The 19846-nt window shown below is 37.7% G+C and overlaps 1 protein-coding gene across 1 annotated transcript; it reads right to left on the bottom strand.

The window, feature by feature from the left end:
* Positions 1 to 13923: 13923 nt before the first annotated feature.
* Positions 13924 to 17985, bottom strand: LOC139902428 (disease resistance protein UNI-like). The gene is made up of 3 exons (XM_071885056.1): positions 17875 to 17985; positions 14455 to 16515; positions 13924 to 14102 (listed from the first exon to the last, which is right to left on the bottom strand). The coding sequence occupies exons 1-3, from the start codon at positions 17983 to 17985 to the stop codon at positions 14052 to 14054; spliced, it is 2223 nt and encodes a 740-aa protein (XP_071741157.1). The 3' UTR covers positions 13924 to 14051.
* Positions 17986 to 19846: the final 1861 nt, after the last annotated feature.

The following is a 19846-nucleotide window of genomic DNA, read 5'->3' on the forward strand; positions in this document are numbered from 1 at the left end:
AAAATTGACGAATATGCTTCGCAGTCTTTGGTATCTACTAATATCAAGATGATCTTTTTTATTCTTGTATTTGGATTTTTGAACAGATAGTTTGAGAGTTTTCTTTGAATCACTTTCTATTCCATACGTCATGATATTAGAATTTTTCTATGAATTACCGTAATATAATCACGTTGGCCACCGTCATTATATTTCACTAATTCATATTTTCATTCCAAGGTCACTCCATAAGGTCAGGATATGATAAATGATGATTTCTAATATAGTATATTAAGGATAGCAGTAATCTTAGCTGGATAGACAACATGTCGATTTTAAGCCAAAACTTGCACTTGAAAAAGTTTGCGTAGAGTTGTTCTTCTTCTTAAGAATGAATTTGCAAATGTTGCTCATGTTTTTTCTCACTCTTGGAGCAGATCAAAACGTCATCCATGAAAATAGTTACGAACTTGTCGAGTCATGGTTGGCTAGTTTTAAGTTGCAGTCTTTATAGAATTGGTCAACTTTCATACCTTTGAAAGTTATGGAAGTTGTGAAAGTTATGAAATGGACGTGGTCAAACGAGAAAGTTATGAGACATCGTGGTAAGAGTTGGTGCAGTTGGACGAACCATGATTATCCACTACATAAGGGTGTATAGAAGTTTGATAAATCTGATAGGTCATAAGTTTGAAGACTTTTTAAGCGGGATAAAGATGAATATGATATGAACGAAACACTTTATATTATTAAGAACGAGGCATTAAACAAGCCTTTATTACACGATTCGGAAATAGAAATAGTTTAAGGCATAGCCTTTACATAGATAAGAAATTTGGAAAAATAAATTAGGAAATATTAAGATTGAAGTAGTCTTCATATCTCTTCTTCTCGTCCTCAACCTTCTTCATAAACTTCTCAACTTTCTCATTCTTCGCCTTTTGTTTCTCATGCAGGAATTCGAGATTATCATAAAGATTAGAAACACCATTGTTGATTACATGGTACTTGTGGTCCCTCATAGAAAGTTGATTATTCACGCGGTTTTCCCCCATCCTCAATCTAAAGTCAACATCTTCTCTTAGGTAGGAGAGAGATTGCTTCCCCCATCGGGCATTTCTTGTAAGGGTGCAAACCAAAGTCCACATTGGTCATGGGATAAAACAAATGTATGTATATAATCTCTTTCTTTAGCTCAGCATTTTCCTCCATGAGCTTCTTGATCGCTAGGTCTTTTTCCTTCATTTGAAAATCGATCCTTGCAATATGGCGAATTAGGTCATCGGTAGTTTTTCGCAGATTCATGAGCTCGTACTTGGCATCAACTTCATCGTAGAAAGGAGACCGGGTTCTTTTCTTTGACGGCCCAGTTTCTTCAAAACATTTCCTCTTGTCTTTATTCCTCGGGGTTGGATAGTATTCAGGAGACCCATGTAACTTTAGAGTAGTATTTGGGCTATAATTTGGTGAGGGAGGACCACCAAAGCCATAAGGTGGACTTTGGACTGGTCTTTCTGTGGAAGACCTTTCAGTATCTTTTTCGGTTGGCTTGAAAAAATTCATTTTGGTCTTTTGATGATAATTAGACATCTTAACATTAGGAAGGATATTTTGATTAGAATCTTTAAGTCAAGTTTATTAAAGCATAATCGTTAAGATTATGGGGCAATCCTAAGTGCTTTAATTCTAAGGCAGAAAAGGTTATAGTTTCCTAGATTGCTAAGGCACCCTAGCTAACAAGTAAGGCACACATAAAAATGCAATCCTGGTTCTCTATAACAGCCTGGTTATGCTCTGATACCAATCTGTAACGTCCTCCCAATAGGGTCTGGAAGGAACGTCACTAATATCAAAACATACCAACATATTATAATAAACGAGAACAATACTAAATGATGAATTTAACTTTAATGAGTACGCAGCGGAAAATGAAATGTCGTTACAATGACAGGAATAACAATAACGTAAATGTTCACATGCATAAGTAATAAATGCGATATCTCTTGATCCTATGTCCAAGTAGCATCACATAAGCAGTAAGTATAAGAGCTTGAATCAAACAGCACCTGAGATAAAACATGCTAAAGTGTCAACCAAAAAGGTTGAGTGAAGTTCATAGGTTTAACAAAAAGTTTGACCGTTGTTTTAGACCACAAGATTTAGTTTGTAAAGTTGATCTCCCGCAGGATCAAAAACTTATGCCAATGCGTGATATTTAGACTAAACGTTCAAGTTTTGCCCCATGACAAGTTGTGTCTGTCCTTGTCGGTTTAATTTCATTATTAAGTAATACAATGACTTGGTCAAATGTATCGGGGATGTTACTCCCGATAGGCCTACCCCCAATAATTAAGCATGCTGCAGCAATTAAAAATATCACTGTAGGGACTTAGTCGGACATAACCGGGTATAGCATAGTTTAACAGTTTGGTACTTGTGTCTAAAGTGTAAAAAGTAAAAACAGCATGTGTCTCACCCCAAGTAAAAGTAAGTAAGTTTGCTAGAAATTAAAGAGGGGCTATGAATTCACCTTAGTAAGTAGATAGAGAGTTATTTCTCAGAATAAAGAGTTGAACGAGTGAGCAGGAAAGTCAACCTATTGACATTTAAGAGTAGTTAAGCATTTTGCCCATGTTTAAGTTTAAGTATGTGTTTAAGTATAGTTTGTTTTACTAAGTTTCTATTCCTAGTAAGTTACTATTTTTATAAAGTTTACATTTTTAGAAAGTTTCTTATTTTACTAAGTTTCTATGACTAGAGAGTTTCTACTTTTATCAGTGTTTTCCATTTTAGCATACTTGCCGTATTAGATAAGCTTCCAATCACCCATTTCCCTTCGAATGGCTAATTTAGATCTAGGGGCTTGAGCCATAGGACCCTTTAAATCGGAAATCCAAACTCTCTGCCTAGAATCTCATAGAAACCATTCGTCAAGAAAGTTCGAAGATCTATACATCTCTAATACATATCCTAAAATGTTTTTATGTTACAATATAAGTAGTAGGTTATAGATGCTAGTAATAGTAATAGTGTATACATGTTATTTATTTTATTTTTAATTGCATATAATTTATAACATTATTTACATGTTTCGGTAAAAATAATAACCGAAGTAAAAAGTAAAAAGTAAAAAGTAAAAAGTAAAAAAAATAAAAAGTAAGAAAAGAATACTTACTAGTAGTAATTTTTCAAAGAGAGAATGAGAGAAATTTTGGTGTGAGTTTGAATGAGAAATGTGGGGTATTTATACTTGAAAAAATTAGGTAAAAAGAATAAAATAGTTAAAATAAAAAGAAATATTTTAATTCTTAATGAGATTTTAAAATTAAAAAGTATTAAATGTTAGGTCATGGGATAATGCACAAAATAAAATAATAAAAGTAGTTTTTCCATTACATTTTTTAATTAAAAAGTAATTTATTTATTTATTTATCTATTTATTTATTTATTTATTTTTTTCATTTATTTTAAGGATTTTTTTTATATAAATAAACAAATTTATTTAATATTTTTCCAAGAATATTTGTCAATAATATTTTATTTTATTTTATTATTTTTTTAATTAATAAATACAAATTTTGCATAAAAATAATAAATAATTCGGTATTTTGTATTTTTAATAATAATTATAATTTTAATTACTAAACTATAGTTTTAGTAAGTTTGTAAATATTATTACATTTATATATAATTGGATTTATTATATAGTTAAATATATAATACATTAACTAAATAATAAAAGTGATACAAAGTTTATATACTTAGTTAAATTATGTCAAATTATATAAATTAATAATATATTATTTATTTAAGCGTACATTGTTGACTAAAAATTACTATTCGGTCAATATTTAATTGTATATAACAACCCTTAATACATATAGTCAGACATATAACCCTAGGGTTAATTCAGTAATTTAGAAGTCAAAAGGTGAGGGTTGTTACATAAACACATTATATATCTACGCATATAATTATTCCACTCACCTTAGAGTCTTCGTGAAAGATAACCGAACTTGCAACTTCAATGTAACGTACCTATTACATTTTAGAACATAATCAAATCACAACATAAGTCGGTCAAACAACTCACTCAACATTCTAGAGTCCTTTGACCCAAAGTGCAATTCCGACCCATTTTGCACCCTTAACCCTAATAGTGGGTTAATTTCACCCAAAACCCTAACTCTAGCCAATTAAGGTCTTAACACACTTTTAACAACATAGTTAACTCGTTTTCATACATGCAAGACAACCTAGGTCATCAAAGACCCATTTGACCCATTTCTAGGTCAACACACCCATTTGGGTCACCCACAACCCAAATCACACCCACTAACATTAACTATAAGTGTACTAGTGATTTGCTAGGCCTTTAAGACCCATTTACCCTTTCAAAACCCTAGGTTAGTCACCATTTGGGTCTTCATGACCCAAACTTACCCAAAACCCCCAAATCACTCACAAATGGGTTTTATGTGCAACACTAACCCAAACCCTAACCCTTAAACACATTAAACTAAGGAAATCAAGTGTAGGGCTTACCACCACAAACAAAACAAAGCTAACGAGGAGATGAACAACTTTAATGCTCGAGCTAGAACCCGAAACAAGCTTCTTCCTCTCCTATTTGAGCTTTCTCACACTTAAATGCACTCTCACTCTAGAATTGAAGTGGATGAGGTTTGGTGGTTGGAAATGGAGTAATGAAGCTCAACAAAACTGATCTAGGGCCTTTAATTCGTCTACAACGTGAAATTACCAAAATGCCCATCTAAAATTTCTAAAAAGCAAAAAGGCTTGTCTGTCAGCCATTCTTGATGGCGTCCAGAAAGTTGGACGGCGTCCAGGCCTTTAATCTGGGACGGCGTCCCCCCCATTTGGACGGCGTCCCATCTGTCTGAGAAAACCGGATCTTACAATTTCCGAGCTTGATTATCTCTCATCAAGACTTTGAGGTGAGTGGAAAATCTATATATGTATGTATATGATTTACATGCCGTATTAATGGTGTCACATAGCCGTTTTGTGACCATAGTTGTGAGACATAGCCGTTTTGTCCACGTTTTATATTTATGCACATAGCCGTGTTTATGCATATAGTGGCGAGTAATAGCCGTGTTTTACTCCCACGTTATTATCCGAGTTATTGTGCACATAGCCGTGTTAGTGTACATGATTGTGAGTAATAGTCGTGTTTTACTCACACGTTGATCAAGTGATGCCAAAGCTGTTTTTGGGAACACTTGGGGGGTGATGCCATAGCCGTTTTTGGAACACCTCGGGGGTTAGCATACCATAGCCATTTTTGGGAGCTAACGGTTGTTAAGAACAACGATGACTTGTTTCACGAAGTCATTCCCTTGCGAAGATTTTGGTTAACCATGGTTTATAGTTGTTGACGTTAGCATTTAATTATTATTATGAGTATTATGCTATTGATGTTGCTAGTTGTACGAACTGACGATACTAGCTTGTTTATTGAGACGTTATGCATTTGTATGCGTTATATGATAGCGTGGATACGAGTAGGTAAGTTTTATATGCATGTATATATTTATTCTACTCACTAAGCGTTTGCTTACCCTCTCGTTGTTTACCATTTTATAGGTTCTGGCGTGGATAACGGTAAGGGCATACGGTTGGATTAGAGATCCCGCTTGTTAGGGGACGCCTTTTGGATGTGTTAGCTTTTGGAGTTTGACCATGACTTGGGTAGTTTAATCCCAAACACCATGCTCATCGTGTCATTTGGTACTTAAACTTTTGGTGGTCAAAACTCACGTTATGTATTAAACTCGTAAAACGGCCAAAGTGGGCCCGCTTTGTAAAACTTATTTTATGTTTGAATTGTGTTACTTTTACATGTTTGATTATGTTGTTAAAAACGTTTTGTCTAATTTTGTAGGGAAGTGGCCGATCTTTTTCGCGTTTCATGACTTTTGGGACAGACCAGTTTGGCGCGCCGCGCCATATGCTGTTCCAGCAAAAAAAAAATTTGTTATTTTTACGCGGGTTGTTCGTGGTTTGGTTTGGGTTGTTACAAGTGGTATCAGAGCATGGTCTAAGGGATTTAGGCGACTTGAGATAGGTGCCTAGACTTAGACTTTATTGTGTGTACGCTTTATGCGGGACTTGTAGGACTTTGGGTCAGATCGGGAATTGTTAGTGCTTTGGTTTATGTGAACTAACCTTGTGCTAATTGTTTTGTGTTATGTTTAGCAATCATCAAGCGAGATGGACATTATACTAGCGAGTTAATGCGACGTGCTCGCGTAACAATGATTAGCTACTATTGTCACGGGTGCAAATCGTATCAAACAAGCAATGTACGGCGATTGTTGAGCAAGATGGGGTAGCGTGGTGTATATGTATATACTTACGTGTTATGTCCTTTCGTTCTTTGTTTAACCTTTTCCGTTTTATAGAATGAAGACGAGAAACGGACACGATAACGATATCGGAGGTACAACCGAGGACTCCGAATTCACGGCCAAGGTTGAGGCCATCTTGAAGAACTACAAGGAGGATTTTCTTGTTAGCGTGAGAAAGATTTTCAAGGAAACGGTTGATGAGCAAATAACCGATTTAATTAATGAACGAATGAAGGCCACTGTGGATGAGGCACTTGACGCTAGAAATGTTTATCCTCGTGGTGAAGGAGGTGAAGGGTGACGGGACTTCCACTACAAAAATTTCAAAGATGCTCAACCCCCGATGTTTAATGGGGTGCGAGATCCATTGAAAAGCACATGTTGGATTTCCGATATTGTGGGAGCTTTCCGTACCGCGGAATGTCCTCCCGAAAAGAAGGCGAGGTATGGTTCTAGTATGTTGCGGGAAGAAGCTAAGTTGTGGTGGGACGATAAAATCAATTTATATGGTGAAGAGCAATGTATGAGCTTGACTTGGGAGGAGTTTAAGAAGAAATTTTTCAAAGAGTACCGAACTTCTTCCGATCTTGATAGAATCCGGGACGAGTTGCACAATTTGCAACAAGGTTCAATGGACTTGGTTACTCTCAAGTCTACCTTCTTGGCAAAGACTCGTTTTTGCCCGGAATATGTTGGTGATGATCACAAGCTAATGAAGGATTTCTACCGTACTTTGAATGATGAGTTCAAGGGTAAGATTAGTCGGGGTATTGCTAAGTCTTTTGATGAATTATTTGAGTTGGCTCGGGGTTTTGAGCCGGAGGTTCCAAGAAAGAGTGATTTCGCTTTCTCTAAAAGGAAGTTTGAAGGTTATAGTCTTTCAAACTTTTTAAACAAGAAGAACAAGAACAAGAAGGGGACCGAAAGCGTCGGAAGTGTGAAGAAGGGTGGTTCGAATACTTTTACGCCTACTTGTTATAGTTGTGGGAAGCCGGGTCATTACACCCGTGATTGTTTGACCAAGTCGGTCACGTGTTTTAATTGTGGTAAAGCGGGGCACAAGAGGCCGGAATGTCCCGATTTGAATAATGATCATGTCAAGAAGTTAGAAAAGGCGGCGGGCACGGCTAGGGGTCGCAACTACTTGATGACCAATGATGAAGCCAAACAATCGAACGAGGTTGTCTCAGGTACTTTTATGGTTAACTCTAATCCGGCAAGGATTCTTTTTGATAGCGGTGCAAATTTGTCGTTTGTGTCTCCAAAATTTGTGCCTAAACTTGATAGACCGTTAGCTAAGTTAAGTCGTCCGGTTAAAGTCGAAATAGCGGATGGCAGTACGGTGCTAGTGGTTGATGTGTGTAAGAATTGTGATGTTGTTTTTGGTTCCGAAAACTTTAAAATTGATCTAATCCCTATGACTTTGGGCGATTTTGATATTGTTGTGGGTTTGGATTGGCTCGATCATAATAGAGCCGATATTGCATGCCATGAAAAATCTATTCGGGTGAAAACCCCAAGTGGGGGAGAGTTAATTATTCATGGTGATAGGCGGAGAAGACTCGTGCCGATATGTTCTTTTGCACGGGCACGTCATTTTCTAGTTAGTGGTGGCATGGCTTTTCTTGCCCATGTTTTTGATACTCGTGATGAGCCACCACCCATTCATAAAATTCCGGCGGTTAGTGAATTCGAAGACGTTTTTCCGGATGAGTTACCGGGTGTTCCGGCGGAAAGACAAGTTGAATTTCGCATTGAGTTGGTCCCGGGAGCTACTCCCATTGCTAAAACCCCTTATCGTTTAGCACTGAAGGAAATGCAAGAGTTGTTAAATCAAACCCAAGAGTTACTTGAGAAGAGTTTCATTCGACCGAGTGCTTCGCCATGGGGCGCTCCGGTTTTATTCGTGAAGAAGAAGGATGGTAGCATGCGGATGTGCATCGATTATCGGGAGTTGAATAAAGTGATGATCAAGAATCGTTACCCATTGCCTCGGATTGACGATTTGTTTGACCAACTCCAAGGTGCGACGTATTTCTCTAAAATTGAATTACGGTCCGGCTATCACCAAATGCGGGTCCGTGAGGAAGATATTGAGAAAACGGCTTTTCGAACACGTTATGGGAATTTTGAGTTTGTAGTTATACCTTTTGGACTTACGAATGCACCGGCGGCATTCATGGACCTTATGAACCGAGTGTGCCAACCTATGTTGGATAAGTCGGTGATTGTGTTCATTGACGACATACTAGTCTACTCGAAAAGTATGAACGAACATGAACGTCATTTGAGTGATGTGTTGAAGACTTTACGAAAGGAGAAGTTGTATGCTAAGTTCTCCAAATGTGAATTTTGGATAAGGGATGTTCAATTCCTTGGCCACATTGTGAACAAAGACGGTATTCAAGTAGATCCGGGGAAGATCAAGACGGTGAAGAGTTGGAGACAACCGACTACGCCTACAGAGGTCCGAAGTTTTCTCGGATTGGCCGGTTATTATCGTCGGTTTATCCAAGACTTTTCTAAGATCGCTTCTTCGTTGACGAAATTGACGAGGAAAAACGCGAGCTTTACTTGGGAGAACGAGCAAGAAATTGCTTTTCAATTGCTAAAAGAGAAATTGTGTCAAGCTCCGGTGTTAGTGTTGCCGGAAGGAGTGGAAGACATGACGGTTTATTGTGATGCTTCGTTAAATGGGCTCGGGTGTGTTCTAATGCAAAGAGGTAAAGCCATAGCTTATGCCTCTCGACAACTAAAGGAGCACGAAACGAGATATCCGACTCATGATCTTGAGTTGGCGGCGGTTGTGCATGCGTTGAAAATTTGGCGCCATTACTTGTATGGTGTCAAGAGTACGATTTATTTGGATCATAAGAGTTTGAAACACCTCTTCAATCAATGAGATTTGAATTATCGGCAACGTAGGTGGATGGATGTGGTGAAAGATTATGATTGCGAAATACTTTATCATCCGGGCAAGGCGAATGTGGTCGCGGATGCGTTAAGTCAAAAGAGTCATCACTCGGCGTTACGATTGGGATTCTTACGTATGATTATTACTAACGATTTTATTGAAAAACTTGGTGTGATTCAAATAGAGGCTTACATTCACAACAAGCATGCAGAACGATTCATGGGGCAATCGGAGTTCATTACTATGGGCTCGCGTGGTTTGTTGTCTTTTCAAGGAAGAGTGTGGGTGCCTAAGATGGGTGATTATCGACAAGTGCTACTTGATGAAGCACATAAGTTAAAGTATTCCATTCATCCGGGCGCGACGAAAATGTATCTAGATTTAAGAAAAGATTATTGGTGGCCGGGCATGAAACGTGATGTTGTGAAGTATGTTGAACAATGCGTCACGTGTTTGCAAGTTAAGGCCGAGCACCAAAAGCCGTATGGTAAGTTACAACCGTTAGAAATCCCGAAATGGAAATGGGAGCACATTACCATGGATTTCATCACAAAGTTACCTAAAACGGCGAGAACCCAATTTGATTCGATTTTGGTGATAGTTGACCGATTGACGAAAAGCGCTTTGTTTCTTCCCATTAAGGAAGCGATATCGTCAGAGACTTTGGCTAAGTTGTTTATCAAGGAAGTCGTCTCTCGACACGGAGTTCCTATATCTATTATTTCGGATCGAGATACCCGTTTTACATCTCGGTTTTGGGAAAAGTTTCATGAAGATATGGGAAAGCAATTGAAATTGAGCACGGCGTATCATACTCAAACGGACGGTCAAACCGAACGTACGAACCAAACATTGGAGGATATGTTACGAGCGTGTATTATTGATTTCGGTGGTAGTTGGGATGAGCACTTGCCTTTGGTGGAATTCTCGTACAATAATAGTTATCACACTAGTATTGGGATGACACCTTACGAGATGCTTTATGGGCGGAGGTGTCGAACTCCGATTTGTTGGGGTGAAGTGGGACAAAAGGAAATCGGGAGCACCGATTTGGTTTTGGAAACAAATAGCAAGATTGCTACGATTCGAGAGCATTTGAAAAAGGCTCAAGATAGACAAAAGTCGTATGCCGACAAGCGTAGACGAACGATCGAATCTCAAGAAGGTGACATGGTGATGCTTAAGGTTTCGCTGTGGAAAGGTATTATTCGGTTTCGAAAATGGGGAAAGTTAGTTCCTCGGTTTATTGGGCCATTTAAGGTTTTAGCTCGCGTTGGTGAAGTCGCGTATCGTTTGGAATTACCCGAAGAGCTTGCGGGGATTCATAATACATTTCATGTTTCCCATCTCCGTAAATGTCTTGCGGATGATTCTTCATGGATGCCATTAGACGAAATTGAGCTAAACAATAAGTTAGAATATGTTGAAGAGCCGATTGCTATACTTGATGAGAAGGTGAAAATGTTGAGAAATAAAGAGGTGAGAACTTTTAAAGTTCAATGGCGTCGTAGTAAAGGTTTCGAGTTTACTTGGGAGCCCGAAGAGTTTGTGTTGGTTTATCTTCCTTCTTGTCATGCGGCTTGGATCGCGAGGACGCGCTCCGATTCAAGTGGGGGAGAGTTGTAAGACCCGTTTATTTGTAGTGTACATAAGTGTAATTAAGATAATTGAAGTGGGGTTTGGTTGTACATCTTAAAAAGGGGAAAGAATCTAATCTGGGGGAGTGGTGCGCCGCGCAGGCCTTTGGAGCGCTGCGCCATTGGTCTGTGACAGATTCCTTTCTATTTAATTAGATATTTTGAGGGCAAATTGGTAGATTCACTAAAGGGCCGACTTTAAGGCCCTAGATTCAGTTTGGTGAGCCTCATAACACTATTTTCACCTACTTCACCTCTTCCAAATTAATTTAGTGAGAGAAAGGGTTTTCTAGAGTGAGAGAACTCAAATCAAGGAAGAAGAAGCCGATTTCGGGTCTAAGTGCAAGCATTAAAGTTGTTCATCTAGTCGCTAGCTACGTGGTGATTGTGTTGGTAAGTTATAAAACCTAATTTCTTACTTTAATTGTATTAAGGGTTAGTGTTGCACATAAAACCCATTTGTTGGTGAATTAGGGGTTTTTGGGTGAATTTGGGTCATGTGGACTCAAAGGTGACTAACTAGGGTTTTCAAAGTATTAAATTATGTTTATGAGCTTAAATTGGTTAGTTGAATTACTAGCACGCTTATATAAATGTAAATGGGTGTTTAGTGGGTTAATGGATGACCCGAAATGGGTATATTGACTTTTAAGTGGTCAAAAGGGTCATAATGGACCTAAGATGGTTAGTGTATGTATAAGATGCATGGACCTTGTGTTGAAAAGTGTTTTAAGACCTAATTTAGCAAATATTAGGGTTTTGGTTATGATTGACCCAAATATTAGGGTTAAGGGTGCAAATGGGTCGAGATTGCACCATGGGTCAAAATGACTATAGAATGGAGTTTGAGTTGGTTGACCGACTTGAGTTTGTGATTGATATTATGTATAATGTAATAGGTACGTTACATTGAAGATTTCCGAACTTGATTATCTCTCATCAAGACTTTGAGGTGAGTGGAAAATCTATATATGTATGTATATGATTTACATGCCGTATTAATGGTGTCACATAGCCGTTTTGTGACCATAGTTGTGAGACATAGCCGTTTTGTCCACGTTTTATATTTATGCACATAGCCGTGTTTGTGCATATAGTGGCGAGTAATAGCCGTGTTTTACTCCCACGTTATTATCCGAGTTATTGTGCACATAGCCGTGTTTGTGTACATGATTGTGAGTAATAGCCGTGTTTTACTCACACGTTGATCAAGTGATGCCATAGCCGTTTTTGAGAACACTTGGGGGTGATGCCATAGCCGTTTTTGGAACACCTCGGGGGTTAGCATACCATAGCCGTTTTTGGGAGCTAACGGTTGTTAAGAACATCGATGACTTGTTTCGCGAAGTCATTCCCTTGCGAAGATTTTGGTTAACCATGGTTTATAGTTGTTGACGTTAGCATTTAATTATTATTATGAGTATTATGCTATTTATGTTGCTAGTTGTACGAACTGACGATACTAGCTTGTTTATTGAGACGTTATGCGTTTGTATGCGTTTATGATAGCGTGGATGCTAGTAGGTAAGTTTTATATGCATGTATATATTTATTCTACTCACTAAGCGTTAGCTTACCCTCTCGTTGTTTACCATTTTATAGGTTCCGGCGTGGATAAGGGTAAGAGCATACGGTTGGATTAGAGATCCCGCTTGTTAGGGGACGCCTTTTGGATGTGTTAGCTTTTGGAGTTTGACCATGACTTGGGTAGTTTAATCCCAACCACCATGCTCATCGTTTCGTTTGGTACTTAAACTTTTGGTGGTCGAAACTCACGTTATGTATTAAACTCGTAAAACGGCCAAAGTGAGCCCCGCTTTGTAAAACTTATTTTATGTTTGAATTGTGTTAATTTTACATGTTTGATTATGTTGTTAAAAGCGTTTTGTCTAATTATGTCGGGAAGTGGCCGATCTTTTTCGCGTTTCATGACTTTTGGGACAGACCAGTTTGGCGCGCCGTGCGGCCATATGGCGAGCCGCGCCATATGATGTTCCAGCAAAAAAAATTTTTTTTGTTATTTTTACGCGGGTTGTTCGTGGTTTGGTTTGGGTTGTTACATAACTTTTATTAAAATAGAAATCGAACTACCACTTTATACGTATATTTTTTTCAAATTTCACAAACTTAACCCTCTAACTTTTATTAAAATACAAATCGAATCCCCACTTTACTAACTTTTTTTTTTTTAAAATAAAACCCGAACGCTAAAAGAAGCAACTTTCACAAAAGGAACAACCCTTCAATGTTAGATGTCGAAAAAAATTCTTTTTTACAAAATAGATCAATACTTTTTTTTTAACTCGCATTCAAAACGGAGCCCCCGGCGCGAAGCGAGGGCTCTGCAACTAGTTACATCTACATATATCAAGATAATATTAAACACAGAAGGAACAGAAACAGATACATGAAAAGATAGAAAAGAAAAGGAAAAATAAAATAATCTGCTTAACACATGCATACAACTTATTTTAAGGAGCAAACATAAACAACACTTATTCGTTATCTTCGATCTCCTTCCTGTTTTTCACCTTCTTTACCGTTCTTTCCAATTCCTACAGAAGTAATCTCTTTACCTTTGGGTAAGATAATGAATGATCCTATATCCCCCATACCACCTCTGAGCGAAACTGATTGGTGTTGTTGAATACATATGAGCCACAGCCTTATTAAGGGCGTTAGATTCAATATGTAGTCGCTCATCATTAAAAAACTCAAGCTTGGGGGTTTCATAGGTTCCAGGTCCCCATGTCATCATACTTAGACATCCTTCAATTTGTATGTCAACCAATGATGGATATTTAATGATACAAGTCCTCCCAGAGCAAAACCTTTCAAGATTTAATAAATAATGAAAAGATATCTTTGTAAGAGAAGGGAAGTACTCAACCAGAGTTGCATCGTTGTTATTAACTATTTCAGCTTCACCCCAAATCACTTCCTCTAAATAAATAACATGACTAATACTTATCTCCTTGAGCTTTACAAGTCCTTGTGCTACACTTACCGGAAATAGTCTCTTTAACTTTTTACTGACAAAAAGGCCTCCAACCATATCAAATTTGACAAGGTTGGTAAGACTTATATTATCAAGCGAACAGTTAAACAGAACCTCCAAATTATTCAGATGTTTCAAAGTGAGGTATTTCAGTTCTGAGAAAAGCTTTTTCCCTCTTTCGACTTCCATGTCAGCTTCAACTAAGCATGAAACATTGGGGCAAGATTCCAACTTTATTTTCTCTAATCTATCGAATTCTTCTCTATACAGGCAGGGAAATATGTTTTCCAAATTGTCTACGCATGTTAGAACTATATGAGGCCGGGTTACCTCAATCAGTTTCATCATCCACCCTAAGGATGAAGAACTAATAACAGACTCACCAAAAACTAGTTTAGGTTGACTTGTTGAAATTGAGGGAGTTTTATTTCGAAAGCGTTGTCCGATCTTAATAAAAAATCCGTTTAGTTTTTTAAAATCTAAATCTTGAGGTATATGATCATAACTTTCCACACTCAAGACTAAAAAAGTGAGCTTCGATAAAGACTTTACCTCAGCAGTTGTAACACGGTCCTTGAGTTCAATGAACAACTCTTCCAACCTCCATAAGTTTGATATTACACCTGGTGTTACGTAATTCAGAAGTCTGCAATTAATAACTTCAAGCCTTCTTAAATTTTCCAACTCACCAATATCTTGTGGAATTTCTCTAATACCAGTTCGACTGATATTTAGAATCTCAAGGTCTTTTAACATACCAAGTATCTTGATTTCAACAAGGTATGAATTTCCATCAAGATTGAGCATGCGAAGCTTTGTGAGTAGCTTTAGTGATTGAGGTAGGGATTCAATATAATTCCGGGCCAAATTTAAAACTTTCAATTTTCTCATTCCCCGAAAGAACTCTTCAGAATTCACCATATCAAATTTATTATCATCCATAATGAAAGCTTCAAGGCGTCGGAAGTGAATTTGCTTATCAGGAAGCTTAACGATCTTATTTTTGGTAAGTGAGATACCGGTGTGCAGTTCTACTTGAGTGTTTCTAGGCAGCCAATTTGTCAAGCCTTTCCCGGCCTCTACCAAAAGATTATTCTTGCCTTTCGATGCAATTAACAACGCCACGTCACGAACAACATCGTGCATTTTTGTTTTGCATTTGTCGTCGACATTCAGTAACAAGCCTGAAGATGTAAGGATGTTCACTGCATCTCTAACCCTCTGTCTTGCATCCTCCATGGTATCAAGTCTATTAAATTTTCCTAGCCCAACCCCATAAAACACCAAGTCTTCCAACAAAATGCTTTCATCTTCACGGAACATACTACACATTAAAAAACACCATTGAACTTCTTCGTCTTCAAGATAATCATAACTTAACTTCAAATGAGAAAATGCCCTCTTCATCGACAGGGAGATATGCACCGGTACATTTTTACGTACTTGAGTAAGAGCCCTCATCCACTCATTGACATCTCTATTTTTCAAAGAATTTCCAGCCACTTTAATGATTAGTGGCAATCCACCACATTCTTTAACAATCTCCATTGCAACGTTGTTATTCGATTCGGACTCCATCACCACATTTTCACCAACCACATGTTTGAAAAGATGCATCGCTTCTTCCGTTGTCAAAGGCTCCACACAAATAATTTTTTGAGCATACATATCAACACACACATCTTTGCTTCTGGAAGTCAGTAAAATCTTGCAATTAGGCCCATGTTGGATGCCCAAATCTTCTAGATTCAAAGCCTCCCATACATCATCTATTATGATCAGAACCTTGTCCCCCTCCTGTATTCGCTTTTTTGCAATTTCAGCGTCCTTTTCAATCTTGGTTTCATCCGCCTTTTGCGTGACCGTTATAATTGCAACGAGATCAAAATCCGTCTTTGATCTTGCAGCAACTGCCATGGCTAAGGTTGTTTTCCCCACACCTCCCATGCCATAGATTCCTATAATTTGGATGTTTTCGTCTTCAATAGTTGTAAGTATTTGATTCAAAGCTAATTCTTGGGTAGTGGTATGACAAAAGTTCTCACTTTGGTAGACGTCAAGTCGGTTGGGTGGAGGAGTAGGATTGGAGACCTTTGATTCAAAACGCTTGCCATCCTTTAGGAGCCGGACAAGAATCGATGTCTTGTCTGTTGCTTCTTTTCCAGAAGAATAAAGGATGCCCCAATGACTCCATACTATACCACAACACCTATAAATGGCCTTCTCACTCTCTTTAAAATCTTCAACAAACTTGTCGCCTGTGATTATTTCTTTTTCGGTCTCTTCCACCCATTTTTTAACATCAGATAAGAGTTTATCTCCATTCTCTTTGGCGCTGCCTATTTGTTCTTGCACTTTCTTCTCCATAGCTTTGAGCTTTTCAACTTCTTTCCCGAACTTCTCAACCAATTCAGTGCAATCCAACATGAATCTAAACTTTTTTAAGGGCTCATCAAAGTATGGGTTGAGTATTTTGCCAAACACATAAGCAAATGTGGCAGCAACAGTTGCTCTAACAATTGCGGTAACAATATCGATGGAAGTAAGGTAGTTTATCATTCCAGCAAGAAAGAAACGAGCTTTCATAATCATTAGTTCAAGAATCATTATGTTCTAAAACAGAAAATGATATGATACTAGAGATAAACACTGAGATAACGCTAAAAAGTGAATGTCAATACATAAAAGGTGAGAAATTGGTCGATCGATGTTAAACGACCAAGTATGAATTGAAGCTAGAAAGAAACAATATCAGTCAAACGAAATTTGAAAAGAAGAAGAGAATATCTATGAATTGAATTGATAAGATTGTTTGTATGCTTTTGATAAAACTGACATATCCACTCTAGGTATATATACTCATAAAAAGTCTATTACGTAGTTCATATCTATAGTGTGTTAGGTAGGAATTGTGCTTTATTTCAAACGACAACATAGAACGCAATTCTTAAATAGACACTTCCACTTTGTTTAGTTAGTAATAATTGCTATTAATATAAATATTTAATACGTCTATCGATGGTTTTGGTAAAGAAATATATTTGAAGCCATATATAGATGCTTTTGCTTTGGTTAGTCTATAGTGGAGTAATATTTTAATTTCTCCAATGAACTTTATAATAAATTTATTATTTATTTGAATCCATGCGCGTGATAATTGAAAGGTATATAAAGCCATTAATATTTTGATAAAACTTTATTAGTAATTGGTAAAACTTTTGAATATTTTGATTTTCCACATAGCCTAAACTTTTGACCTCTTAGACTCCGAGTTCATACTTGAAACTGAAACCATCCAGTGATTTATGGGATATGTTTAACAACAATTGTAGTTTAATCTCATTTAGGCCCTGAGCTTTTTGGTTGGTTATTCATATTCATATGATTTCTATGTAGTATACCGTATACTACAGCAATCCACTCCTTAATATTGCCTTTGAGAGATTTAGGTTTGTCATGAAAGACCCAACATTCCCCCATTCAGCCACTTTTCTTTCAAAGCATCAAACCCATAAAGTGTAGTCCAGGAGTGAAAAAATTTAAAGGGGATCGGGCTAAAGTCCAACTTCAAATTGTGGAACAAAAGAGGAACATGGTCCGACCAACATCTACTTAACGCAATCAACTTCAAATCGGGTATAGAATCTATAACCCCATGAGACACCATTACTCTATCAATCTAGCTCATTTTTGTGGCTTTCTTATTAATCCAAGTGTATTTACGGCTACATAAAGGAGTGTCAATTAGTGCGGTATCTCCAATAAAGCTGTTAAACACCTCAGCCTCCGATGGGTTAAAAATAGACCCATTACATTCTCATTCTTCTCTATCTTCGTTCATATCCACAAAAACAATAAATTCCCCTTGATGATCAGTGATGAAGTTCTTCAACCGACCCAAAGTGAAACTTTATAATTCGAGTGTTAAGGACCATAAATATTTATCATATAAAACATAGCACTTGATACAACCCCCTTCCCATCAGACCCAACCTTACCCGGCCCAGCAACATCCAAACTGCAACCCGGGACCGCACCCATGGGATTATCACCCAACCCATTAGATACAGTGGCAGCAAACATATGTTGATTCAACGAACATTAACCACGAGGACCCATGGCGCCTACTTGCATCTCATCAACAATTGCCCTTGTTGCCTTCTCAATCACATCCTTCTCAAAAAAACCTCCCTAACTCCCACATTAAATCCACAATCAATCACATTAACCCCATCATAAACCTCTTCAGCACCTCTCACCTCACTATTCAGTCCTTTAACCCAATCTAGACCAATCCCGACTTCTAGAATACGATTAATAACATATGGGTCGTTTAACTCATTAACCCACACTTTAATATTCGAGCTAGAACCCGAATCAACAAAGGCAACATCAATCAATTCGTGAATGTGTTTAACCACCCATGACTCAATAAAAAAAACATAGACCCAACCGTACCAACACTAGATGAAAAATTAGCCACGAAAACTGTTGTGATTTAGCGCATTTTTAAGACCCGAGAAATTAATAGAACAATTAAGCAATAAATAAAGACATAAGATTTTGCGTGGTTCGGCGTGAGGCCTAGTCCACGGGCGGAAGCAGAGATGGATTTTACTAGCTGTAACGACCCGACTTCGTTATCTTAAAAACACACACACACAAAAAAAAAAAAAAAAAAAAAAATTCTGATGCAATACATCTGGACGGCGTCCAGCAAAGAAGTCTTGGACGGCGTCCAGCAAAGAAGTCTTGGACGGCGTCCAAATGAACTAAAGTCTGTTGTCTCCGAGGTCCAACTTACATGAGCGGAAAACCCGCTTCCCGACACTTTTAAATGAAAACCTTTTCACAACAAGTCATAATAAGTTAAAATAAGAGATTTCCATCATCAAAAGAAGTTTTACATCGCCGGGCCCACATCGGCCCGAATTACACGTTTCGTACAAAATACAAGTTTCGACCTTTCTAGTTTAATTTCCAAACGACACTAGAGCATGGTGTTTGAGGTTAAACTACCCAAATCTTGGCCGAACTTCCAAAAAGCTAATCCCCCGAGAGTCACTAATCCAACCAAATACCTTTGCCCTTATCCACGCCGGAGCCTAAAAAGGTAAACAACGAGAGGGTAAGGTAAAGCTTAGTGAGTACAATAGTTACACATATACATATATAACCTACTTACTTGCAACCACTTACACAATACCGCATACAAACTTGTAACTCAAATAGCATGTCATCATACTCGTAATACTAACAAGTTGTACAATATCACAAAACCGCATTAGCATATACTTAACACAATATATATATATATATATATATATATATATATATATATATATATATATATATATATATATATATATGATATGCTAAACAGTCAACAAACCCCCATATGGTTAACCATAAACGCTATGGTACTACCGGCTCGTGGTTCACACCATACGCATTTGAGTCATACTCTTTTATAGTGCTACCGGCTCGTGGTTCACACTTTATTTTATAGTGCTACCGGCTCGTGGTTCACATTTGATGCTACCGGCTCGTGGTTCACATCATGATTTTATAGTGCTACCGACTCGTGTTTCACACTTTGATACTCGTCACATACATGTTATGGCACTACCGGCTCGATGGTTCATACCATAACATTCACAAATAAATACGCCATATACACATACGTATAATTACTCCACTCACCTTATAGTCTTTTATGAAAGTTAGCCGAGCTTGAAACCTTCAACGTAACGTACCTATTACATTAGGCACATAATCAAACACACAATCAAGTTGGTCAACCAACTCACTCACCAACCTAGCATCATTTGGACCCTTGGTGCAATTCCGACCCTTTTGCACACTTAACCCTAAAATTGGGTCAACTTCGACAAAACCCTAACGCTAGCCAATTATGGTCTTAATACCCATATAATCACAAGTT

Source organism: Rutidosis leptorrhynchoides, chromosome 3, assembly GCF_046630445.1.
Source record: "Rutidosis leptorrhynchoides isolate AG116_Rl617_1_P2 chromosome 3, CSIRO_AGI_Rlap_v1, whole genome shotgun sequence".
NCBI lineage: Eukaryota > Viridiplantae > Streptophyta > Magnoliopsida > Asterales > Asteraceae > Rutidosis > Rutidosis leptorrhynchoides.

What these genes read in the sequence shown, in the direction of transcription:
- LOC139902428 (XM_071885056.1), bottom strand. Translation starts at nt 17,985, where the DNA reads ATGTTTGCTGCCACTGTATCTAATGGGTTGGGTGATAATCCCATGGGT. An exon ending in TTGGGTCTGATGGGAAGGGG is followed by an intron (nt 16,516 to 17,874) that starts GTTGTATCAAGT and finishes TTTCTGTTTTAG; the next exon opens with AACATAATGATTCTTGAACT. An exon ending in ACCGTGTTACAACTGCTGAG is followed by an intron (nt 14,103 to 14,454) that starts GTAAAGTCTTTA and finishes TTTCATGCTTAG; the next exon opens with TTGAAGCTGACATGGAAGTC.